The sequence below is a fragment of the Eretmochelys imbricata genome, chromosome 10 (assembly GCF_965152235.1).
Source record: "Eretmochelys imbricata isolate rEreImb1 chromosome 10, rEreImb1.hap1, whole genome shotgun sequence".
Classification (NCBI taxonomy): domain Eukaryota; kingdom Metazoa; phylum Chordata; order Testudines; family Cheloniidae; genus Eretmochelys; species Eretmochelys imbricata.
In genome coordinates this window covers 1554120-1580579 of record NC_135581.1, presented here as the reverse complement: position 1 = coordinate 1580579, position 26460 = coordinate 1554120, and the positions used below count along the sequence as shown (strand labels likewise).

The window sequence follows — 26460 nt, the reverse complement described above, 5'->3', positions numbered from 1 at the left end:
TGAGAGCACTGGTCCATATGGCCTGGTTTTCTCTCGCTTGCTCGTTCCTTCTCTGGCCCCCGTCACTGCGGAATCCGGCCGGCGCCTGATGCTTTGGTGGTTTTGCACAGTGTCTGAGGGCGTTTGAACACAGACCCTGTGCGGGGTGCAGGGCCAAACCCGCTGTGGAAAGACCATTCCTAAGAAAAGTACTTTAATAAGGACCAGTTCTCTTCATCTTTATTTCACAGGGAGTCACATGCTGAACAAGAAAACTAGTGGCCCTAGAGTACCCGTACCAGCAGAAATCTGTGCTTTATTCACAGGACAAAGTATCATCACAATGTGTTTGGAAACATTTTTTTTCAAGCATACACATCACCATCTTCATGGGTACATACTTCGCTCAGGTGACAAAAGGCAAAATGGAGAGGCCCACCCCAGCCTGAGACGCATGGCTTCCCATGGGTCATAGAGCCCCATGTAGGCCCCAGCCCCTGCGGGCGTGGGGCATTCATCCTAGTCCTGGTGAACTGGATGAGGAGGCGAGAGGCTGACCCACCCAGAGCCTGGGAAGCTTTAGCCAGGGAATGCTCCAATTGGTGGTTATTTTCGGAACATGCACAAGGTACATGCCAGGTAGACGCTTGAGCCAGTTTGTGCATGGGCAGCAGTGTGTATCGACCAGCCATTATTAAAAATCAGATGGCTTGTGGCCTCCACACAGCCCCTGGGGCCCTTTTCTGGCTGCTCAGGGCGTGCCCGATCACAGTATAAAAACCAAATGCAAAACAAGCCCCCCAGCTGCTGACAGAAGCTGGTGAGGGCTTGGCTGTGTCCAGCGGTCTCTGCCTGGCACATGTTGGGCTGGGGACATAACTCCACATCCTCCTTGGCCTTTGGCCTGGAAAGACCTGGCCTCCCACAGGGTCTGGAAAGCCGCTCTCACCAGCACCCGCGAGAAGGGACAAGATGGCCGACGGAGGGGGTGGCTCGCACGTTGGCCCCCAGTTTACCACCCTCATGGAAGACTGCGGCAAGCTCACCTCACCACCACTCTGGGCCTCGACATTTATTCCCACCTGAAGTCCTGCCCAACGGTTTCATAGAATTTAATATTATATGGTCTATAAAAGTCCCGGAGCTGCTCTATCACCTCAGGGTCTATCTGCACATGAGTTCTCCCTTTGGACTTGCCCAGACAGCGTGGTAAACTGCTGCTCTCTGTTTTCTTCAGGCAAGGAAACCCTTTTGTCTTGTTGAAGTAGAAGTGCTTGTCCGTGATCACCCGCTTGATGCCCAGGAAGTCCTGCACTTTGCCCATCTCCCCAGCCGGGTCTGTGATCAGCCTTTCCCCACTGACAAAGTGGATCTGGGAGAGGGGGAAGTACTGGAGCCAGCTGTCCAGGTGCACCACGTACATCCCGATGCGGATGGCGTTCCACGAGGTGTCCACCAGCCCCAGGCTGCGGTTCTGGAAGGACAGCCCTTCGAAGGTGGGGATGTCGGGTTTCTTGGAGAGCGTCTGCGTGTAGTCCGAGATGGCCCTGGTGACCGGGTTCCGCACCACCACGATCAGCTTGGTGTCTCTGGACATGTTGAAGATCCGCCGTGGGGCCTCCTTGGTGACAAAGTAGCTGGGTGTCTTTTCCATTGTGATCTGGCTGCTGAGCGTCCTGGGCATCAAGCTTCTGTAAGCAAAGAAGCGCACAGGTGAGGACAGGAGCTGGGACCCACACGAGGCGCTTGTAAACACAGCCCAGGAGCCCCATTCTCAGAGCCCAGGCAGCTGGGGACTGCCTGGAAGGGCACCGATAGGGGTTTAGCTCCCTAATAGTCAGACTAACACGCACCAGACAAGAGACTCATTCCCATCCAGATGGGACCACGCCACTGAGAGGCCAGGAGAAGACAGGAGCCCCCAACAGTCAGCTGTAGCGTGCAATGCCAGATGAGGGACACGGGAAACTTTCCCTGCACTGTAGCTACTGATGGGACAACTGCCACAGTCTGGCAGGTTCAGAGAAGCACCCGAGAGTTCAGGCACCCTTCCGCACCTGACCGAAGGAGTGAAACCGCCATTGCTTAAGTCATCTCACTGACAGGACAAAGCCCCAGGGAAGGCACTCTCGGGATTGCTTTGGCCCCAGGGAGATGGATTATTGATCTTCTAAGGCTTCCCAGCTCTTGGGCTCAATGAAAAACCCACCCAGGTTTTTCTTCCAACCATCCAAGAATGTTAATCCCACATTCATAAAGTTTCAGCCATTCCCAGCCTCCCTGTTGTGTTCACTTGGGCTTTGTAAGGTGGAAAAGGACTTGAGTTCAGACAGACAGCCGGACATTTAGAACATCTGTCTCAGAAATAGAGAGAGCCCAGCTCAAAGTCCCCACCATGGAGGTGGGCCACAGGGACACTAGCCAGGCTAGTGCAGGGACTGAAAACAAGACGGTGCCCGATTGAAACTTCTGGAGGGATTGAGAGAGGCCCAGTGGAATTGGCCAGGACTTGGGTTATCACCCCTACTCCTATGAAAAGTCTGAAGGGACCTTCAAATGACCAGGCCCTCAGACCTACAGCTCAGCAGCGCACCTCCGGCACGGCAGGGCCCCTAGTACCAAAGCGGGGTGTCGGCGTCAGCAGTAATGTGACCTACTGACTCACCCACATCATTTCCTGCTGCACCGGCGTGTCGGTGTCCCTGGGAGGGCTCCCACCCAGGCACTGATGCAGCCATGGCAAAACCTGCCCAGCCCACAGCACAAGGTTGTGTTGCTGTCCGAGAACTAACCCCTGAAATGGTAACCTGCCGCTTCGCCCGGGGCGGGTCAGTAGCACGGCGTTCAGGCTAAGGTTGCACAGAGGCGTCGAGGAGAAGCTGGCTTTCCACATTACAGGCAATTATCCCGCTCTGGCAGACTGCAACAGGGAAGCTTATGCACCCTGACAAGGAAAGCCCTGGGTTTTGAATACACAGGAGCTGGCCACACCTGCTCCCTCCCCACCCCCTCAGCTAGGACATGTCGCTGTTCAGACAGCGTAGGCTTCAAACACCGATGATGAGGTGGGATATTCACGCACCCGGGGCTGCTCCCTCTGAGCGGCTCATGGAGACAGACCCAGGCCAGAGCCATGCTGCAGAGTGAGCATCTCCTGCTCTGCTCCTGAGCCAGACAAGCTGGCTGAGGTGCCAGCAGCAATGTGCGAGGGTGTCTCCGAGCCCTTCACACTCACACCAGCTCCAGCCGCAAACAGAGGCTGGGCCGGGGTGCAGAAAACAAACACAGTGGGAGACGGTCACGCCGTTCTGCCACTGGTCTGGGCACCACAAGCCAGACAGTCTCTATGTAAAAGAATAAATAGACACAAATCAGACGTCAAGAATTATAACATTCAAAAACCAGTGGGAGAACACTTCAATCCCTCTGGTCACTCGATTACAGACCTAAAAGTGGCAATTCTTCAACAAAAAAACTTCAAAACCAGACTCCAATGAGAGACTGCTGAATTGGAATGAATTTGCAAACTGGATACCATTAACTTTGGCTTGAATAGAGACTGGGAGTGGATAGGCCATTACACAAAGTAAAACTATTTTCCCAGGTTTATTTCCCCCCCCCCGTTCCTCAGATGTTCTTGTCAACTGCTGGAAATGGCCCACTTTGATTATCACTACAAAAGGTCCCCCCCTCCCCCGGCTCTCCTGTTGGTAATAGCTCACCTTAAGTGATCACTCTCGTTACAGTGCGTATGGTAACACCCATTGTTTCATGTTCTCTATGTATATACATCTCCCCACTGTATTTTCCACTGAATGCATCCGATGAAGTGAGCTGTAGCTCACGAAAGCTTATACTCTAATAAATTGGTTAGTCTCTAAGGTGCCACAAGTCCTCCTTTTCTTTTTGCGAATACAGACGAACACGGCTGCTACTCTGAAACCTCTCAGGGACAGTATTTCTGCTGACAATCTCTCTGCTGCAGAACCAGCCCCTCGCAACCACCAGCAGAGTCCCCAGGGGCGTGACGGGGAGATCGCCCCCTTGCTGAGGATTACCACCAGGGCAAGGTCTTGCTGTCTGCTAAAGTCAATCGCCCTGCTGAACAATCAAGGGGTCCGGGGGTTCCGGGATTTATTGGGGCTTGGCTCAGTCACACGACTCCTCGAAGGTCCTTTCAGCCCCTTATAGCCCATAGCGTGGGGAGATTGTCGCAGAGGCCTGGGGCTGTGAGAGACGCAGAGCTTCCCAGTGAGACCTCGGCGGTGGCTTGCTGCTACAGGGCCCCATCTGCCCTTGAAATAGTCATGATGGTATTTGTCCTAGTGTCACGGGCCCTGCTTCCAAGCAGCCAGCCGCCCGAGACGGGCATGCAACTGAGATCGTTAAACAGACCCTGAGAACCTGGGCAGGCCCCAGACGTGAGCTGTTAGTGGTGGGGAAAGTCCGGGGCTCAAGCTCAACGACAGCTCTAAGGAAAGGGGCATGTGCTGGGTATCTGGATGTGCCGTAGCACTGTTCACAACTTGGGGCCACAACTGCACTGCTGGGCTGCACCAGGGGCCGGGAGCGTTGGAGACTAGCAGGAGGAGGGCCATGGACATACGCAGACGGGGTGAGTACCCCACTGAGCATCACTGGGCCGGCGGGATGGGGCCAGCTGAGCCAGCCCCCTCAGCCACCAGCCTGGGCTGCTCCTCTAAGCACAGATGCGTCAGCTAGGGCCGGTCCCCATGAGGGCCTCCCAGACCAGCAGGAACCATAGCATGGCAGAACAATGGAGACAGGGACTGGTAACCTCATGGGCTCCAGGCCACCGGTGCAGCCAGTAACTTTGTCAGTGCCTAGGATGCTTGTCTCCATAGCCCCCTGGCTGTGCACTGAGGTCTGGCTCATCCAGGCCCAGGCCCTGGGGCTGGAAAAGCTTTTCCAATAACCCTACAGCATATCAGGTTCAGTCCTAGCCCAGCGTCCGCCCACTACATGCATCCCACTGGCAGGCAGGAGCCATGGCGCCAGGCAGGAAGCTGTCATTGCTGAAGGCGCTGGACACACCTAGGCCATGCACTGCAAGCAGGCAGCCTGCCTGCTCCTCCTCTGTGTGGACGTGTGGCCCGCTCCTCCGAGAGGCGCTGCCAGCAACGCCCACCTGAACCGGCACCCAAGCCGGGCTGCGGGGAAAGGATGGTGCAGAATTAAAACCACTGGGGGACGGGGCTTGGTTTAAAGTCACATGGCTTAAAACCCAGCATGCAGTACTGATGCCAATTGCTCTCCATCCTCCCAATGGGCTCTCTCACCCCCAGGCTGCCCTGGCAGCCCCTGGAGAACAGGCACTCAGGAGGAGACGGAGCGGAGCTGCCCGTGCTGCGTGTGACCGGGCAGGGGCTGGGCAAGGAAGAGGGCTGGCACCTAGCCCTTCTGTGGCACTGGGGGCCCTCGCTCAGACCTCTGCCCAGCGCCAGCCCCAAGGGCTCTAACATGGAGTCAAGCCCCCCAAAATCTGGAGCCTGGCTTGAAAATCAGACCATTTAAAGCCACCGTCCCTTTGTCTGCTCTGGTCACGTTTTCCAGCCTTCTCCAGAACCACGAGGGCTAGAAATCTTCCTCTGCTGAAAGCCGCGCACCTCCCAGGCACGGGACTCCAGGCCCCAGGGCTTTGCCCCATGGCCTTGGACTAGCGATAAAATCACAAGCGCTCACAACGCTGCCTCCGTGCCGGAGCAGCACCAGGCGGCACTGGGGTGGGCTGCCCAGGTGGCGGATACCGGTAGCTCCTCTGCGCCCCGCGCATGGACTCAGGGCAGTGGAGCAGGATTAGGCCCTCGCAACAAGACCAGAACCCGGCCTGCCGTGCCGGACCCACCTTCCTCACTTGGCCTGCAGCACGGGGCCCTGGCAGAGCCATGGGGCATGCAGAGCGGCAGCAGGAGGGGGCTGCAGGTCAGGCCCGAGGGGCATGGGCAGCGCTGCAGAAGGAAGCCTGCGCTGTGGACTTGAGCCCGGGCCGCTCTTCCTCCACCTTCAAGCAGTAAATTGCTTTGCAGGTTTACAATAAAGCAGCTTGAACTGAGCCCAGCACAGCGTGCCAGGCGCCCAAGAGCCATTCTGCTCGCAGACCCCGCGCCACTCACCACAAGCTTTCCCCCTTTGTTGCTACAGCACTTTTGGCATTTGCAAAACAAATTGCAGCTGGCGCCATCTGGCATGATTGCCATTGCATGGGTTCACTGCGCCTTGATTGCAGTAACGAGCGCTCTGGCCCGCAGCCTGCCCTTCTGTGGAGCACAGTGCCAAAGACACACCAGCCGGCCTCGAAGGGTCTGAGACCATGGCAGGAGCCACAGCCCAGCCACTGAGCTGGGGGCTGCACAGCTACTAGCCAGCGGTGCAGCCCGTGGATACCGTGCTAACTCTCAGGGCCCCCCCAGCCCAGCTCTATTGGCCAGATCAGTGCTGCCTAGATCCAGCCCAGCAGCTACCGCATCCCCCTCCGTCCTTGGGCCAGCACGGGCCAGCTGTGCCCGTGGTAGGTGCCTAGCGAGAAGGGGCAGGGCCTGGCCCCAAGGGGCCGCTCCTAGGAACCCAGCAGGGCAGCAAGGCACTACGGACTCTGGCAATAACCCTGCCTCAGGCAGTTCTTCAGGGCAGCCCATTCTCTCCCACCTCCGTGTCATTGGGGTTGTTTCCAGACGGGCCGGCTCCAGGGAGCCGCACTGCTGGAGATGCTTTGTGTGTGTCCCGCGGGCTGTGGTGCCTGGCCCGGTGCTGAGCCTTTTCTGTAGCACGTGTGACCCACAGCACCAGAGCCCTTCAGCCTGGTGCTCGGCTGCCTCTGCCTGTAATGCCCTGGCCTCACCCCTGTCCCCCTGCACGATTCCCGTGCCTGTCTGGCACTCTTCAGGCCGTGACCCGGGGAGGATGCCTGAGCCGAGAGGGGCATTCCTTGCTCCTCTCACACCCCACATTTTCCCTGCTGCAAGCTGATGCTGACTTCTGCATTGGGCCCCAGCTCCCACTTTCTCTGTGAAGCCAGGAACCGGATTGCTGGGTAAAGGAGAGATTTAATTTCAGCTGCCTTGTGCCCTCAGGCAATGCCCATGCCCCTTCCTCTGCTTCAAAGCAGGAAGTCAGAGCTCACCATGGCCCCTTCTCCCTCGACACACGCGTGTATAACTCCCTCAGCTTTAATGGGTATGTCTACACTGCAGTACAGACCCATGGCTGCCCCACACTGGGAGGGGAGGTCCCACAGCCCATGCTCCAGCCCAAGCTCAATGTCTACACAGCAATTTGTAGCCCTGCAGCCAAGCCCTGGAAGCCCAAGTCAGCTGTCCCAGGCCAGCGGGTCTCTTATCCCAGTGTAGACATACCCAGTCTGGCTCCTGCTGCACCCCGAGGAGCGTGTGCACGGCCCCTTCCGACAGAAGGCTGAGGGGCCCCAGCACAGGAGCTGGGACCTGGGTCTCCTGCTGCAGCTCTTCAGGGAGCGTGGGTTTTGGGAAAGGACAGACCAGCTCAGCAGATACACTTCTGTTATCCCAGGGTCTCTGCACAATGGCAGGCTCGTGGTTACGGGCTGGAAAGTATGTTTCGTGCTCAAAAGCAGCTGCTACGTTTCCCACTTTGGGGTGAGCGGGGGACTTTCCTCAGCGAGCAGCTTTGACTTGTGCTGTGCGGCAGCACCACACAAAGGCGCACGGCCACTGAGGGAGCTGCCTGGGGCGGATGCTGCTCTGGGGACCTGGGAAATGTGCCTCCAGGAGGGGCTTGTTTAAACCAGCGTCCGGCCGTGTAACGGAACCTGCTTGCCCGGGCCCTGCACGGAGCCCATGGCAATTCCGGACGGAACTAGAGTGAGGCACAGCACAGTTCCCCTTCCCTGCCCGCACTGGGGCCCTGGCCTCGAGGAGACCAAGTACTGGGGCAGCTTTGGCCCCCATCACCGCTAACTTTCACTCTCTCTTACAATTTATTGTGCAATAGCCCTTAGGCCCCCCAGCCGCGGTCAGGGCCCCCCTGGGCAGGGGGCTGCATAGCCACAGCCCAAGAGACAGACCATGGCCCCCAAGTGATTAAAATGTAAATAGAGAAGCCAAGCAAAGGGGACCTGGACGTGAAGCAACGTGTCCAGGTTTACGCGGCTGGGAACAGACCTACGGCCCCTGGACCCTGCTATCGGCTCAGGGGACAGAGCTTTAACTGACCCTGGGGACTGCTCCTCGGGGACGGGGCAGCCGCACCCACAGCACCAGAAGAGCTGGTCACGGGGTGGCAAGTCCAGGTGAAGGCTGCAGAGACAGGGACGTGCCCGGAGCCAGCATTTTAAAAGCGCAGTTTGCATGTACTCAAGAACTGCTACCGCTCAGGGAAGCTTAACTAGCTGGATTCAATAGCTCTGTCTGTCTGTCATGCTGTCCGTCATCCCCCCACGCCTGGTCCCCCAGCTGAGATCCATCCCATCCCATCACCTTGCTGCCGGGTTCACAGCACACAACACTAATTATGGGGACTGCGTCTGCTGCAGGAACACTAGGGTCTGAGGAAGGGACTCCAGCTCCCAGCAATAGGCATAACAACTCATGAACTCCACCCTGACTGAAATGCCCTAGGTGGTAATGGGGAGGAGACAGATCTGGGGAATGGGTGGGGATGGTTCAGGGCTTAATTTGTAATGAGAGAGGTGCTGGGGCTCAAGCAAGTTTTTTACTTTCGTAACTGATGTGGCAGGCCCTTGTTGCCAAGAAGGCCAATGGCATATTGGGCTGTATTAGTCGGAGCATTGCCAGCAGATCAAGGGAAGTGATTATTCCCCTCTATTCGGCACTGGTGAGGCCTCATCTGGTGTATTGTGTCCAGTTCCGGTCCCCCCACTACAGAAGGGATGTGGACAAATTGGAGAGAGTCCAGCGGAGGGCAACAAAAATGATCAGGGGGCTGGAGCACATGACTTACGAGGAGAGGCTGAGGGAACTGGGGTTATTTGAAGAGTTGCTGAAGAGAAGACTGAGGTGGGATTTGATAGCTGCTTTCAACTACCTGCAGGGGGGTTCCAAAGCGGATGGAGCTTGGCTGTTCTCAGTGGCGGCAGGTGACAGAATGAGGAGTAATGGTCTCAAGTTGCAGTGGGGGAGGTCTAGGTTGGATATTAGGAAAAACTTTTTCACTAGGAGGGTGGTGAAACACTGGAATGGGTTACCTAGGGAGGTGGTGGAATCTCCTTCCTTAGAGGTTTAAGACCTGGCTTGACAAAGCCCTGGCTGGGATGATTTAGTTGATGTTGGGCCTGCTTTGAGCAGGGGGTTGGACTAGATGAGGTCTCTTCCAGCCCTAATATTCTATGATTAACTTATTAAACCCCGACACAGAGAGGGGATTTGGTTCCCCCCAGAGTCCTTCACTTACACCTGGCTGTGGGAGATTGAGCAGGGCTTTGCCGGTCACTCTGTAACCCTGCACTCCGCCAGGCCTGGCCAGGCCAAAGGCTCCTGTAAGCGTCGGTGCCCGTTAGCACAGCACAGAGTGCCGCTCGCACCCACCCTGGCCCCAGCCCTAATGGGCTTATCCCCCCACCCCCCGATACCAGTGTAATCCCAATGGGCCCCATGCTTCCCCAGATACCATTGCAAGCCCCGTGCACTGTTTGTATCATCCTCCCCTGGCCCTGGGCGTCACGCACTCGCCGCTCTGATCTGATCTGGCAGCATTCACACAGGCGGTGGCGATGGGACAAGCTGCAGGGCAGGGCGAGCCAGGTCCCTGGGCTCCAGCGAGGTCATTGTGGCAGCCAGGCAAAGGAGGGTCCCGCCCTCCTGAGGAAGTCTTGCACGTTGGCTCCAGCACAGCAAACCTATTCCAAGGCTGCAGCGAGGCAGAATTAGGCAGCCAGGACGCTGCCCTCCGGATTCATTTACACTCCGGCAGCCCCCGTGAAAGTGACAGCCTGGCGGATTTCAGGACATGCGGGGAGCCAGCCGCTCTGGGAGCCGGCTGCATTAATGCTGGCACTAACAGCTCGTGAGGCCGCGAGCGTGCCCTCCCCTGCAACGCTCAGCTCGTGAAGAGTTAATCGAATGGGACAGTTGTCCCAGCTCAGCCGTGCAATGTGCCACGTCCCTTGCAAACGCGACCTGGCTGGATTGCTGACTAAGGTGAAGTTCTGCAACTGACGTGCACCCCCCTCTCCCCCTGCTTCCCCCCTTGGCCCCAGCGAATCTGCTTTACTCTGCCCCCCTGATCCTCCTCGGCAGCACGGTGCTGGCCTAAGCACCGCCATTTGGACCACCGCTGGGTCAGCTCCAGGAGACTCACAGATTAATTAAACCTAATGATGTGCTCCATGGAAATTCTGCAAGTGCTGGGGAAGAACAGTGGAGGTTCTCAGGCAGTCCTGGCGTGAGATCCCTCTGGGAGGGAGACCACGGAGCAGGGCAGAGAAGGACCCAGAGCACGAGTCATTTTAATAGATGAGCTCTGGTGCTGTGCAGTCTGACCGGGATCAAGGCCAACAGGGAAAGCAACGGCCGCAATGCTGCCTGCAATTATTCGGTGGGAGAGGGCCACACACTGATCTCTTTGTGGGGATAAGCCCCAGCCAAACTCTTACAGCCATGGCCCGCAGATAGAAAGAAAAGCATTTCTAGGAGCTACACCCCAGGGTTCGGGTTAAGGGCTTGATCCTGGGAGGTGCTGAGGGCTCCTGGGACAGGTCAGGCACCATCAGCTCCCATTGAATGGATGGGAGTTAAGAACACTGAGAACATCGCAGAACTTGGCTCTCCGCGGACAGACCCATGGGCACTGGGTTTGCACAAGGGGCATCTCAGCAAAGAGTCCAGGGAAACTCAGGTTTAGAAAAGGCTTCTGCTAGAGGGACCAAAATCCCCCAAGGGGAAAATGGGGCCCCGCATGGAACTGGCCAGAGCCCTCCTCCTGCCCGGGCGGGGCCGGCCCGACCCGCTAACCCAAGCCCTGCCTGCCCCCTGTGCGAAACTGGGGTCACAGGTCACTTGAGCCCGACCCGAGCCTGATCTCCCCCGCTGCACGGGGCTGGCTTCACTGCTCGCCCTTGGACACCTCCACACGTTTCTCCACACACCACTTGTTTGACGAAAGTGGGCACGTGTCCCGTTTGCTCTTGTCAGCTGACCAAGTCAGCAAGAGCAAATGGGCCAATGCCTGCTTCGGTCAAAAAAGTCAGGGAGGCGGGGACGAGGCTTAGAAAAAGGACTCTCCTGCGAACATGGGACCTATGGTCACCCGAGCTTCTGCCCGGAGCCTGCCCCGCTACCTGGCTCTGCCCTGGGGTGTCCTCCTGTGAGCAGTCCCGCCACAGGACAGCAGCACTAGGGTCACGTGGAATTACTGCCAATAAACCAGCCTGCCCCTCGTGCACAGCTGGAACATTCTCACCGATGGGCCAGGAAGGGACATTTAATCTTGTTTGCAAAATTCTGCAGAAAACGTAAATTGCTCAAACCCTGAGTCGGTTTTGGCGGATATGGACCCGTTACCTACCCAACTGGGCAAAGCGGAGCATAGCAAGCTGGGTGCTCCCACCCGGACCCCACCCCACCACCCCATGTAGACATGTGGTTGCAGGGGCTTTTGGGGAAGAAACACCAGTTGGTGAAAACATGACATTTTGCAGATGGGGGAACTGCCCAGAATTAAAAGGTGCAAATTTCTGTGAGAAAAGTCCCTCTTTGAGCCAGCTCCATTCACTGCTCTCTGGGCCTTTCGCTCCTGCGATCCCCCATGCATTGCAGCCATTATTGCAGCTTGGAGGGGCCAGACACGCAGCAGCCATTAACCGTTTACAAATAAGTGGATGGGGGACAGCATACCAACTGAGCAATCTCTGCCATAGGCTCCCCTCCAATCCCCTGATGCAGGGTTCTCAGGCACCTGGCGAGGGGGGGTCTAAGCGCTGCCCACATCTATCTGGTTTTCACTAAGCATGTCCCGGTGACTGCATCTCCTTCAAGCAGCCTGCAGCCACGTGGCCAGCATGCTCAAAAAGCCGACCGCCACCGTCAGCAATTACTGGCCCCCAGTAGTGCAGACACCCCTCCTCCTTCCTGCACCAGAGGGCTAAGGCCCGGGGACAGCCGCAGCAGTGTGGGGACCTGCCATGCCACCGCTTGTGGGGCCCTGGCTGCTGCACTGTTGCATTCAAGCATCTTTCACGAACATTGAAAAGGAAACAGCCGCGTGGGTTGCTGCAGTGCCCACAGGGCCCCTTTGCATCAGGGACAGCTAAAGGGCTGGCATAACCTGCACAAGCCCCTCTTTGGCCGACCCATTTACTTCAGATATTAGCCCCACAGACACGGTCAGCACTTCCATCAGCCCCTAGGGTTGCCTTTGCCATGCGCCAGGCCGGTCACCATAGGCTCCAGCCAGCACCCCCCAGCAGGGATTTGCAGTATTTCTATTGGTCTGTGCAGTGCCCATTCGCTCTACCAAATTTCTCATTAGAAAGAGACCCAAGTAATTAGTTTGCATAAATTAATAGGCCTGTTCTACATAGGTACCAGAGCATGGGCCTGGCTTAATTGGCCTTTCCCACTGCCCAGCTTTAGACCCCATAAATCCAGGTTATGAGTCCTATTGTTTAATGACTGTCAGGAAATGCTAATTTACTGCCAGGCCCCACTGCTGCTCTCTCTAGATCACAAACAAGTTTTTGTCATAAATCAGTGCAGGGCAGCTTGATAAGCAATTCACCATCACAATCTATTGGCAGAGAATCATAAAACTGCTGTTTCGTTAATGGCCCATCTTCAGGGATGTTAGAGTTTCATTACGTGAGCTATTAGGTCTATGTATTTAAAAATGAAATTACACGTTCTAATCAATTATGAAAAATACAAAATAACAGCATAGTAAATTACTGAAATGAGACAAGAGGATTTTTTTTTAAAAAAAAACGGACTCCTAGTTCTTGCTGCAACGGAGCAATGGAGATTGCTGAGACAACAAAACACACCCTGACTGGAGGCATAAATCACTCTGAAAGCAGGCACGGGGGAGAAGTGTCATCCAGACTTCATCTTTAGGGTAACGGTGGGATCCCAGGCCTGCAGGGGCTGGAACATGCATTGCAAATGTAATGACAGTTAACTTTAAAATGATAGTTCTGGACTTCTGCATTGGCAGAGTTATTTGCATGCAAGTAGCAAGTCATAGTCTTCAGCTTTATTTTTCATGGACGGTTTAGATTTGAAACCTTTCAGTGTCCTGCTCCTTGTGCAACACACTGAGGACTCACAGCAGAGATCCAGCTTTTGGTGCTTGTGTGTGGTGGGAATGTGCTACCGTGTCAACGATCCCTGGTGCGTTACACAAGGCTACCCGGGCTCATGCTAAATGAGCCCCTCCCAGGAGTGGGTCCGAGTTAAGGGCAAACATGGGTAAGTCTTAATGATACTGAAGGGAGTGATGATCAGGGTCAGGGAGACGCATTAGCCAGCCAGTGGGCCGTGCAAGGGACGGTGAGGAGGAGGGGCTGACCCTGCGGTTTGGGAGCACTTGTAGAGAGGAAGCAGGCTGGCCAGTGGAGTTGCTTTCCTCTTCATATTGCTCCGCACTGAGGCTGGAGCGCAGGGAGAATGTTCAGAAGACACTGCTCCTGCCAGATACTTCAGACCAGGGCAGCCCAAGGGAAAGCCAGGTTTCTCATGGTTCTCACTCGGGTCGACACATGGGCCAAGAGCAACGGGTCCAATCCTGCTCTGGCTGCCCTCCCTGCGCCGCTGGAGACTGAAGGCAGGATGGTGCAGCACGCCGGCCGATGCAAGCGCCTAAGGAGTTCAGAACAGGCCTGGGAGGGCGGAGAGCCTGATTTCAGCTGGACCTGCGGGTGCTCAGCCTTGCGGGACATTCGGCCCGAGTACAATTATGACTCAATTGTGGAGCTGTTCATAACCGTCATCATGGAAATGTCCAGGTCCAATCAGACTCCTCTCCAGGATCCTCAGACCCCCCCCCAAAAGCTCTGGGACAGCAGGTGCACAAACGCCCTGGGGATGGGCCTGGAAGAGGAAGGACTGAAAAATAAACCGACGTATCAAGCAGCTCAGCAGCACCTTGAGCCACCTTGGAGCCGATCTGACAAGCACTAGGCCATTCTACAGCCCCAGCACTGCCTCCGGGAAAGGGCGACGACACCTCGGAGAGGAGCCACAGGGTGTGCGCTGTAGGATGAAATGGTTCGCCTGTGGCCCAAGTGCCCCGCCAAGAGATCTGAGCCATTTAGACGCCTCTAGTCCTGGCCCCTCCCGAATGAATAGCTTGTTCCCTTCATCTGAGCTTTTCTTCTTGCCACAAGTCGTCCCGTGCACAGTCTCAGATTTTCTCCCGTTATAATGCACCAAGCTGTGCCAGTGAATCGTCACCTGGATCACACTGGTAGTTACAAGTATTCGCGGTCCAAGTTCTGGGCTGTGAATGGACCCACGGGTCAAACGATGCCGCCTCTCTGCCCCGACTGCATTAGCAGAACTGCCACCATTCAGCTTCTGCATCAAACACCCGATTTAGGCAATCCGGCGGGGCTCTCCGGGAGCATTCTCTACATCCTGCTGTGTCCTGGACGGCTCCTGACAGTAAACGCCTTCGCTTGAGTGCTCAGGGAAAGTGAACATGCAGGGCCATGAACACAGCACAAGTCGCTGCATTGTTTTAATGGCGTGAATATTCGTGGAACGTTTCTGTGTATTTCCCCAGCATTGGTGCTGGGAATGCAGTTTATCTGCCGCTCCTGGCACCTGCTTTTCAGCATCTCAGACTCTCCGCTTCATTTGTTTCTCCTCATTCTTCCCAAGAGGCTAAAACACAGATTACCAGAGGTGTTTTAACTGTCGGAAGTACCGGCGCTGTCCAGGCCAATCAAACTCTCTGGCTAGGCTCCTGTGAATCCACCCAGAGAAAACTGTGTCCAATAGCACGAGTGTCACACACGGTTAGAACACATGTGGCGTGCGTGCGATGCCGGCCTGTGCAGAGACATCCCAGGTCTGCACACGTTGGGGCCTGGCAGGGGAAACAGCGGGCTCCGGGTCTCACAGGGTGCATTCTCCCACCAGCTCAATGTTCTGTCTGGCATTTAAATCCAGCCAGACTCATTTCCCATTCCCTGCCACAACAAGAGAATTTTAGGCAGGAAAAGGAGAGTACTGAGAGCAGAATTTGGCTCACCTTTATCGAGTTCTCTTTTGGCTCAGAAGTTGGGAGGACTGGAGCTGGGAATAAGGCACAGCACAACACACCGGGGTATCACCCGAGATCTCCCGGGCACAGCCGGACAGGCCTCCTCCAGAGAGATGCTAGGTTCTCAATGAGCAGAGGCAGGGACCAGCTGCCTGATGGGCTCCTCTCCAGCCGCAACGTGTCAGCTTCCTGAAAACCACATCGAGTCAAACATGGCCCACTTGCTGGCGCTGCCCAGCACTGCCCCCGCCTTTGCTTTGGTCTCTCTTTGCCAACGTGCTCTGCCTTCCTCCTAGCATGGCCACAGATGGGTCTCCAGCCCCAGTGCTCAATGACACCAACCCACAGACTGCAGGGGGCACATGGGGAAGAGCCCGAGGAGTTTCCCTCTTGGGTTTGTTACTAACTTGGGGAGGGGGGATTTTCTGACACTGGTGAAAGCCCTGGTTAGACACATTAATCTGGCAGCCGGTGCAGCATTAATTTCTCTTGAATGATAGGTTATTTTTTACGATAGTTACTCAGCTTCTAAAGCCTTTTCGTGCCATGCATGAGCAGTAAAGCTCTTCAAACTTTGAGATTTCAGGACTGCGTTTGGCCATGCTACTGGAATGAGCAGAACAGACATGTCCTCCTGCCCAACGAAGAGTAATCAGAGAGAAGCTGCCCATGGTAAAAATTCCTGGGGTGGATGGGAGTCTCCACTGAACTCACTGGGGCCAAGATTTCACCCTAGGTGGCCCCAAATCAGCTGTCAGGAGCCGAGCCTCCCCCCCCCCGCCCCGACTGTACTGCACAACCCAACAAAACCCGACACATTCCACGGACAAGCCAGACCTGGGGCTTGTGGGCAGGTACCTTCCCAATCTGCTCTAGATCAAAGTCACACACTGCACAGAGTGCAGGGCTCAACCCCCTTCCTGGGACATGGCTTTATGAACAAACAAATTAAGTCAGCTCACACTCCTCCCCAGGCTGGGCTGCTCCTAGGGTTTCTTGCCAGGAATGCTCAGCCTGCCCCTTGGTCCTCTACCTCTAGAGAGAGACTCCCACCTCCCCTTTACAGCCAGGTGGGGTAAGAGTCACCTGCCTTAAAGAGTCCACACAGGATCAACACCTGCTAACAGGCCTGAAGTGTCTCAGGTTAACTTGCTAGCCTGGAACAGGCCTACTTCACCGCATGGCACAGATGACAACACAGGTTCACAAGTAGATTCTATTTATTACCTTCTGCAGCAAGCAGAGACACCGTAAAGCTGGTCTATTCTATCACGCGTGCTAAGCAGTGTTCACGCAGCTCTGCCTCCTGCATGGCAGCGCGCGGGAAAGAAGGCTGAAGGAATGAAAAACGGGACAGGTGGCTCGGCCGGCCGGGATAATTCCCTACGCAGTCACTGCCTGGCAATTCTCCGCAATCTCTGGGCCTCAGTCAAGGCAGCTGCTCTGTCTCGGGTCTCTCTCAAGCAAGTCCACAGGCAGGGGCTGGAGTAGCATGGAGAGGACCCGGCCCAGTACACGTGTTCGCTACAGAGTCCCCTGCAAAGTGGGTTCCTCAGCAAGAGGCTCTGGATCCACCCAGAGGGGTGCCGGGGTGAGGTGGGGGGTCACTATTGCAGTATCCCCAGCTCTGCACAGACATCGTGTCTGCCTGGCGGGGGCTGGTGGAGAAGCAGGAAGGGGAGGGGCGGGGATGGATCTAGGCTACAGAAGAGCTGGGTAAAGGGCCCAGTCTTTCTTGGTACCTGGCTTTCCCGTGCCCTCAGGTTGAGCTAAAGAGGGCTGCTTCCAGCCAGAGAAGGGGCCAGGGCTTCAAAGGCTCCTACCTGACTTCTAAGCGGGGACACACACACCCCCCACACCCTGCCCCCCCAACCCTTTCCTGGGCTTCGCTAGCAGAGGGAATGCTGCATTCCATGCAGATCCCAGGGAGTAAGATCCCACATCTGCCTGTTGGCAGCAAGCCTGGCTCATCGGCCTCCCCATGCGCATTACGGCCAAGCTGGCATTCCATCAGCGCACGGCTGGAGCCGCCCATACAGCGGGCAGACTGCCTCCCACGGCGCCCTGCCAACTTCCGTTGTGCTCAGGGGCACTGCTGAGCCATGGACGCCCCAAGACGGAGGCTGCTGTTTGTATAATCACACCCCATGTCTGCATTGTCAGGAGAACACATAAAACATGGACACAGAACCATCCTTAGGAACCACCTTACCAGAAATCACGAAGCCAGGCCACGTGCACGGGCCAGACCTGGCACCGCGGCTCAGGGATTTCTCGTTTATACCCTTCGGCCTCGTCTACGTGTAAAAGTGCGGTCGACCCAGCGGTGGCACTTGGGCTGTGAAAAATTCCCCCCCCGCCCCGAGAACCACAGCGAGGCTGACCTAACCCCCGGGGCAGACACAGCTAGATCAACGGACGAATGGTTCCACCTGCCTAGCTACCGGCGCTTGGGGGCAATGGAGAGCTCCCCGCCATGGCTGTGGGAACGTTGACACTCGGCGCGGCCGTGGCATAGCTAAGGCACCGTGGCTATGCCATGGCCTGACACAGTTATCGAGCACAGCACCACAACGAGCTTCGCTGATGGAAAGTCAGAGACTCAAGCAGGATTAACAATGCCCTGCACCTTCTGCCATGGGGCCTGGTCTTTTACACACCAGCCAACGCTGATTCCTAGTGTGTCGAAGGCCACCAGAACGCGAGCTCCTGCCTGCTGTTCTCCAGCACTCGGGGGAGCCCCTTGGACCGAGGCATGGCCCGTCTCCAGCTATTTAGTCTCGTGCTCACACAGCCTGTAGCATCAGTCCCTGAAGGGCTGGGGAAAGCAGAGGTGGCCTTGGGAGGAGCAGCTGCCTACCTTTCCCTCCCAAACCTGCATCTTGAGTCACACGCTGCTAACCTGGCCAAGCTGCTCTGAGCAAGGCTTTTGCAGCCTGCCTATCGTGTGGCTTTTGCTGGGCACATGGTGTTGCAGCCCAGTGCGTGCTGTCACTCGGGCACTGTCAGGGCTGGGGTGCCAGGGTCCTGGTCACTTTGCCAGGCTGCCTACATGCCAGTGAATATTGCCCTTCACCCACAGGTAGCCCACTGGGCTGGGTGGTCGTCTTTCAGCAGCCCCACAGCCAGGCTGCAGCTGCAAAGGATCCGAACACAACACGGTTCGGACAAGGCCCTTTACCCTTCCTGGCAGCAGAGCACGGCTGTCCGGCTCACTCGCTGCAGGCAGACGAGGGGGGCGGGCGCGGGGAGGCGGAACCAGGACTGCTTTCTTTCAGCTGGTCTCGTCGGTGCACGCTGCTTTGTGCTATTGGGGAGAGCTGGGCCAAGAGAGGGCAAGGTGCAGGTCAGGCGGCTGGGAACCCAGGCCCTTGAGGGAGCGTCCCACAAGATGAAGGCTGTTGTTTCGGTCAGTGACTCGGAAAACACGTACCCATCAGGCTCCCCTCACGGGGTAACGTTCCCTGCCTAACAGTCACTGCTCCACCCGGCTAGGTCACCCAGGCTGACCACCCGTGACCACCCGTGTCTCAGGCCTGTCTCCGGCAGACCCTCCTGTGAACTGCCAACTCCTCCAAGTGGGCGAGGGGCACACGCTATGGGCACAGTGATCACTGCCCCGTGCTGCAGACCCACACTCCTGCCCTGCAGCAGCAGGAACACACCCTTTTGCCAGCTGCAGTCACACGGCTCAATGGCCATATTCCACCTCCCCCACCGCAGGCGTGACACTGGGATTTGCGAGGGGGAAGAGAGGAGGCATTCACTACAGGTGTTGAAAGTCAGCCCCATGTTTGTTAAACTGGTTCAGCCCTCAGGAAGAGTTAATTCCCCAGCAGCATCTTTCTGAGACCCTGAATTATTAATTTCTTTATCATTTGTCTTCAGGCACCCTATGGCCTGTACAACACTCCCACACTAAAGAAACATACGCTCCCTCCCTGGCTGCATTGCTTTGATGTCAAACATGCACGAAACACCCTCCCAGGAATCAACTTGTACAAAAATTCATCAGCTGATGGAGCTATTGCTGATAAGCATGTGTGTGTAACGACAAACTGCATAATCCCATTACATCACGGCTTCCTTCGGTGCAGAATGGAGTTGGGGGGGAGGCTCTTCAGTAAATATTTGCTTGTGTAGCTCATTATGTACAGAGGATTCACAGGGCTGACAGTTGACTCTTCTCAGAGGCGATAGACTGAAGTGTGTGTGATCCTGGAGTTTAGCCACATGCAGGCATAAAAACAAACTGTTTAGTTTAGCAAAACACCGAAGGTGAGGTCCCCTGGTGATGACCTGCCTCCTCCAGCTGCTGGCACAGCTCCGTTGCTCCTGTTTAAGAGATCTTCCCGGACAGTGGAGCTGGGGAACAGAGGGACAGCCAGGGCTAGTACTGAAGAGACAAATTTCTTCCCAATACAAGATGAGGAATGTGCTGATATAGCCTTGAGACCTGCACCATGGGGTGCTGGGCCTCTGAACGCCAAGGCTGGGAGGCAGCAGGACTGAGGTGGAGCTTGCAAAACCTGCATGGAAAAGGGAATCTACAAAACACAAAATATGAACTCTGGAGAGTTTTAAACGTCAGAGACGACAACAAACACCTTCTGAAATGCACCTGCGCCTCACAGCTATTAACGCTGCTCAGGGTTGCACCCACGCACACAGTGGGAGAAGAGACAGACAGCTGGAGTGAACTGTAGATCATTCCCTATTGCAAGTGTGAGAACAGCGCCCCTTGCCCGGACTATTCCATAGGCCAGAGCATGTCCGTTCCCACACTCCAGGCAGCAGCTTGCGCTGGTACAAAGCAATAGTGATGGACGGCCTGCACAGACAGAGATCCCAGTGAACAAGCCAGCGGTCACTGCAAACAGCCTCCCTCCCGCTCATCGCCCTTGGCTCTCCAGTGCTTCAGGACAGGGGAGGTCTTCGCATTGGGCCGTGCTGGGGCCTCAGCACTGCTTCCCAGCTGGTGCCGTTCCCCGTGACACCGGCTGTCCCCTCCCACAGCAGCTAAGGCGGGTCACAGCAGCCAGGCAATGCCCATGTGTTCAGTCATTCAGAACCAACTGGGACTCAAGTCGACAGTTCCCATACTTGGCCTGCCCAAGGGAGAAGTGTTTGGCTTTTTAAATGAAAGTTTGAGCAGCACTGGGCCAGGCTTCTGGAAGTCTGCGCTGTATGTGTGTGGGGGGACTTTCCCTTGCAGAACCCTTCGATACAGGAATTGATAAAGCAAGCGTTCATGCAGTTAAAGACTAATTGTGATGTGTTCACACATGCAACCTTACCAGACTCCTGGGCACGGACCTGTGCTGTCTTAGTGCCCTCCCATTGGGCATGGGGTGGGTTTATAGTGGAATAAAGTGATTCAGGTTTCATCCACCTGGAGGTTGGAGGTTTTGGGGACTGTGATTTTGGTTTGGCCCATGGGGGTCATAAGGCCTATCTGTGGAGCTGAGGCCCAGATCCAGGTTTGTGCAGGGAGGTTCTGATCCAGGGCTTTGCTGTGGCTCTGATTCTAGATTCAGAATCTCCGGCCTCAGTGCTAAGAGAGGCTGGAGTAGTTACCAAAGGATTAACTCCCTTTAATAAATGTTTATGTTCAAAGAATTTACGAGGGTGCTCACAGACAGATAATTAGGGACATTTCGATGCATGCCAGCAGTGCGAGCACAGTAATTAACTTTGTTGCCGATTCATTTTTAATCATTTCAGTGCTCTGGAGATGTTAAGTGTCCTTTGAGCCCATAACTTCTCTTTGGTGGGGCCCACGTCCTTCATGCCATGCACACATGCTCCTAATTCCTCTCCTTCTAAACAGCTGGTCACTGCGAAATTAAACCGAACCTGGCACAACGGAGCAGCAGCGAGAGGAACCTGGCAGGCAGAACCAGCCTGGAAATGGGGTGGCTACAGGCAGCTGTGATTGCCTTACATCACACTGCACAAGCCGTACTGACAGCGTTCCAAGGACAGGCATTGCTAACACCCCCCATCAGGGAAATCACAGGCCTGCAAACAAACGGCTAATCTGCATATTTTGAGCGGCCCTCACAGCAGCCATGGGGTGACACGTGGGTGTAGGGCTGCAAACCCAGCAGGGCTTACCGGAGGAAAGGTTTAGGCCCTGAGTTGACCACAGGGGTGCGCAGGGAGGGACACTCATTGAAAGACCTGATTCACATCAGAATCGAGTCAAGAAGAAAGAGTCAAGTACCAAGAGTAGAGGAACCCTCCTACCTGCCACACGCTGGGGACGTCCCTCACCAAAGACGCCCTGGAAAACGTGGACAAGTCAGGCTTCATCTGAAGGCCAAGCAGGGCAGCAGAAGGGGGAGCCAGGGCTGGGACATGTTCCCTTGGCTCAGCACCATCCTCTTATTCAGTTTCATTCCCTGTTGCCGTCAGCGGCTCTCTCAAGCCTTCATCTCCAGCCTTCTCAGGGACAGCTCCAGCTAGCCAGGCTGGGGAGATGAGCCTGGCTGGTGCAGGCCCTGCTTTGGGGCGTACCAGGTTACACAAGAACCTACGGTTTTGTTGCTGATGGACTCCGAGTGACGCACAGGCAGTCACGTGGCTGAGCAGCCCCTTGGAAAGGGCAGCGTTTGCCTTCTGAAGCTCCCCGGGAACGTTTCCTTGCCTGCCAATCTGACTCCCCCAGAATTGCTCCATTTTTGCCAGCGGGGAAGGTTTTGGTCTCCCAAAGTCACGACTGAAATCGCTGTCCAGCTGTTGCGCTGATCCGTACGCTGCTCCCTGGGGAGCTCCTGGCCCTGCTGCCTTCAGGGCACTGCTGCTGCTCAGTGCCACAGCGGGACGATCTGCCTTCCCCGTGCTGTGCCAGCACCGAATCAGAGGCCCCTCCTGCTGGGAGCCTCTGCACCGATACAGCTGGGACTTGCTGAGAGCTGCCCTGTTCCATCAATCCCACCAAGCCCCCAAGCAAACCAGGGGCCTGCATCTCAGCTCCAGCAGCTCCCACATCCTGCTCACTGCTAATACAGCCTGACTTGATATTCTACTCCTGGGCGTATTCTGCGCCACTGCGCATGCACAGAATTCATGTCTTCTGCAGAAAATACATTCTGCCCGAGAGGCGATGCAGTTACGCCTTTTGTCCACCAGGGGCTTCTGTGGCACCCGGACAGAGGGCAGCCGGCTCAGCCAGCCATGGCAACGAGCAGCCAATAGGGAGGAAGAGAGGGAGTTCTTCCCAGTGCCCTGCCAGGTGGGGAGGCACAGGATGAGGGGGATGGACAGAGGGGGGCTGTGACGAAGCGGGACTGTTCTTAATGTTTCCTATGAATAGTGTGGGGGTGCCTCAGTTTCCCCTAGGCAGTTCTTAAGTATCTAAGGGGTGGGATAAGGGTGTATGATCGTTGCAGAGCCCTAGAGGGCAGGTGTGTGCAGGGGTCTGGACACAGAGAATGGCCACCACCCTGTTTGCTGGCAACTGATGGCCTGGGCCCTTCCCCCCTGCAAGGTGAGAGCTAAAGGGTTGGAGAACAAAGGAATCCGGTGCCCTCCTGGCCCAGGAAAGGGACAAAGCCCAGAGGAGGAGGGGCTGGAGGGAGTTTCAGTTGGGGGCTGGCTGGGGACATGAAGTGAAGGGCAGACGGGGTTGTCTGGCTCACTGCCCCCCAAAATGGACCCAGCTGAGGGGTCCTGTTCCCTGCACCTGCAAACTCTGTTTTAGACCATGTTCCTGTCGTCTAATAAACCTCTGTTTTACTGGCTGGCTGAGAGTCACATCTGTCTGTGAAGTTGGGGTGCAGGACCCTCTGGCTTCCCCAGGACCCCGCCTGGGCAGACTCGCTGTGGGAAGCGCATGGAGGGGCAGAGGATGCTGAATGCTCCAAGGTCAGATCCAGGAAGGTGGAAGCTGTGTGAGCTGTGTGTCCTGAAGACAGGCTGCTCACAGGAAGGCGACTGCCCCAGAGTCCTGCCTGGCTTCATGGGGAGCAGTTCCAGAGCATCACCCGGGGACTCTGTGACAGGGGCACAGGGGGCTGCTGGGGGAGGGTCACCGATGGGTTCAGAAGGGCTAATGGGGAGGACAGATTTGGGAATGAATGGGAATGACAGGGGCTGAATGGGAGTGGGGTGCAGGACCACATGGGGCCAGGGCAGATGTGCCTGAATGAATGGGTGAGGCTAGGGGTCAGCCAGGGTCTGCATGGGGGAAGTTCCCCAACAATACCTCCCACAAAAAAACCCACAACGGTTCCACATCTCTCCCACCCACACCCAACATCCCTCCAAGTTCACTCCCAGGCTCCTTCCCAGCAATTACTTCCCTCTCCCTCAGCTCCTCCATTAGCCCTGGCCCCCCCAAGCCTTTGTGCTGCTTCTGAGGGGTGCAGGAAATAGGTTTCTGTAGTGCAGTTTAAATGAATTATTACGCAAAGTTCTGTATTAATATACCTAGTAAGGAATTTATTTGTCAAAAAAACATTTCCTGAATCTTTTTTGTTGTCTGTTGAAATAAGTGTCCAAAATAATTGAAACTGGTGTGAGTATATTGTGTTATTTTGATAAATAAACTATGCAAAATTTTAAAATATTGTACGTAGAATTCGGAATTTTTTGCACAGAATTCCCCCAGGAGTAAGACTCCCCTTGTGGGGACTCAGGCTTGTCTCATGCCCCAGCGTGGGCCTGGCACAACCTCCTGGACCCCGCACCACACACCACACACCCTCCCAGTGCACTGCTTCTGGTCAGCCCCTGGCCCCTGTCGCCTTCCCTAGCCCTGGCCTCCCCTTGCTAATGCCCCCACCACCGAGGTCTCTCTTTTCAGACTTCCTGTCCCAGCCTTCCCCAACCTGACCTCTCCTCACTGAGCCTCCGCTACCCACCCTGACCCTAACTCTGGCCTTGAGTAAGTCACACATTTAAATCCAGAGAGTGACTTCAGGTAGCAGGCGGGATCGGAGGCAGGGTACTGAAGGTGAGCGATGAACAGAGGGACCCGATCTACGGCGCTCTCCCTGTTGTACTTTCCCCTGCCCCTCCCCTGACTTAGGTGCCTTTGCTGCGTTGAGCCTCATGGAGACTAGAAGCTCCTTGGGACAGAGCCTTGCCATGCACCTTGCACAGCCCCTCGCACACATCTGCCTCCATGGGAGCAGCACGGAGCACGCGTCACCCCCTGTGGGGAAAGGAGACCCACTGACGCCAGACCCATGGGCGTGGGCAGAGAGCCGCAATTCCACCCCTTGAGTGGCCCAGCCCGCGCGCCCGCATTGCCGCTCCCCCAGGCAGCTCCCCAGTCCCTCGTTGCTCTGGGTTTGCTCAGAGACCAGGGAAGCTCTCGGGAGGGTAAATCGGTGCTGGGCTGTTGCCAAGAAGCTTCTTCTGAAGCGGCTGCAAGGCTGCAGCCTTGTGCTCCTGACCAGCGCCACCGTAGGTGCTGACGGGGGACAGCCAAGCAGCCCTTGCCAGGCCCCCCAGGCTAAGCCGTCCCAGGGCTCCCAGGCAGGTGCACTGGGGTGAGCTACGCTCTGCTGGAAACGTTCACCAGACACATGGACAACAGGGAGCTGGCTGCAGCAGCGGGCAGATCTGGGTCCAATCTCCTGGGGGGAGGAAAGCACTGGGCCAGTTCATTATTAGGGTGGCAGGGATAGGGAGCAAATGACCCCCAACTTGAGCAGCCGGGGCAATTGGGGGGAGGGGGCCAGAAGGCTACAGCATGGCAGAGAATAGCAGAAACCTCTGGATTTGGGAAGCACCAAACACGAAGCCTCAAATTGCCAGCGGGCTCCTGGCACCTGGCTGCTGGGGTGGCGGGGGACGGCTGCTGCAGAGCAGGCTGGGTGGGTGGGATGGAGCAGCGCCGGGCTTTCTGCCCTCGTTTCGTAGGTCAGCTGAGCGGTCGCCCGTGTGTTCCCGGCTGCCTTGCCAGCCCAGCGATGGGCCAGCTCCTGAGGCGGTGATGAGCCACACCGCTCCCCGCCCCCCCTCAGGAGACGCCACCAGACGGCTAGACACGGAAAGCTACACCCCAGGCTCCCCAGCACGGCCGTCGCTCTTGGTCACAGGCTCAGCACTGGCCTCCTGGCCCCAGGCAGTGCTCCCTGGGCATGGGGGGGGGGCAGCAATCGGGACCCGGGCACCGTTGCTGCCGGCACCTGGGGTGCGTCTCTAGGGCTGGCTGGCACCATGACCGCCCGGGGTCTGGTTTCTCTTAGCAGTGTTTCCCAGTGGTGGGCCCAAGCCCTGGCATAAGGAAACGTCCTATCCCTGCGTGGCTTCCCCCATCGTCACGGCTTCCCAGCAAGGAGGAGGAAAACAATTCCCGGCTGGCAGCCGACGCTCATGGAAGAGCTGTTCTTGACGACACACAGAGCACCGCAGCCAAGAGCTGGCGCCTGGGGCAGAGGAGAGAATTCAAACCCAGCCCAGATGGGCAGGCAGAGCGCTGGTCTGAGTAACGGTTTCAAAGCGAGCTACCAGGCGTGGCTTGTCGTGGGGCATCCACTCTCTGCGCTGTGCGGAGGGCTGGCCCTGGCAGACTTCCTTCGTTAACCAAACAGCCCAATGACAATAGCGAGGGGCGTTCCCATCCCGAGGGATCTGCTCGGCTGGGAGGCCACGTGCTCCTCATTAGGCTACTGCCAGATTTGAAGCACTAAAACCAGGAATCAATTTGAGCTCACAAGGTCAGTGTTGGAATGAATTTCCCTGAGCCCTCCAGATGTCAGAGCTGCCAGCCAAAGGATGGGCAGTTCCCAAGGGCAGCCAGCAGGTCTGTGCATGACTATGGGACCCCTATGGCCAGGATGCCCTTGGGCTCACTGTTTGCCAGAGCAGCCCTTGGCTTAGCATGCTGCTGCTGTGTATGCTCCCAGCAGCTAAGCTGGGCGAGCACTGGAGTGAGACTTAACCCCTGGAGTACGACAGACAGACGCCGACTTTAGCTTCTGGAAGGCATGGCCTCATCTGCAGGTGTGAGAAGAGGAGCCACCAGCCTCAGCAATTGGACTGTGCAGTCGACATGTCTCTCTGCCCCCTTTCGATCTGCCGAGAGGCCCAGTAAACTCTACAGCAATTTGTCCCCTTTCTGCTCCGCAGGCTCTGTACAATCCCCCTCTCCTAAACCCTGGTCTACCGGCCTATGACTTGCCCTCACCCAAAGAGCCGTTCCCACCTTCGCTGCTGAGCGGCACCTGCACCTGGCTGGAGAAGTCCGGCCAAGACATTCCCAGGTGTGAATAGGCTATAAACAAAACCACCGAAGTGCTTCCCGGGCATGCG

The 26460-nt window shown here is 56.4% G+C and overlaps 1 protein-coding gene across 1 annotated transcript in view; it reads right to left on the bottom strand.

Annotated features, from left to right (window-relative positions):
* Nucleotides 1-1051: 1051 nt before the first annotated feature.
* Nucleotides 1052-26460, bottom strand: part of HS3ST2 (heparan sulfate-glucosamine 3-sulfotransferase 2) — a 41805-nt gene continuing 16396 nt past the window's right edge. Inside the window, exon 2 of the mRNA XM_077828917.1 lies at nt 1052-1670. Within this exon, the coding sequence (XP_077685043.1) occupies nt 1052-1670 (619 nt within the window). The remainder of the gene's footprint in view (nt 1671-26460) is intronic.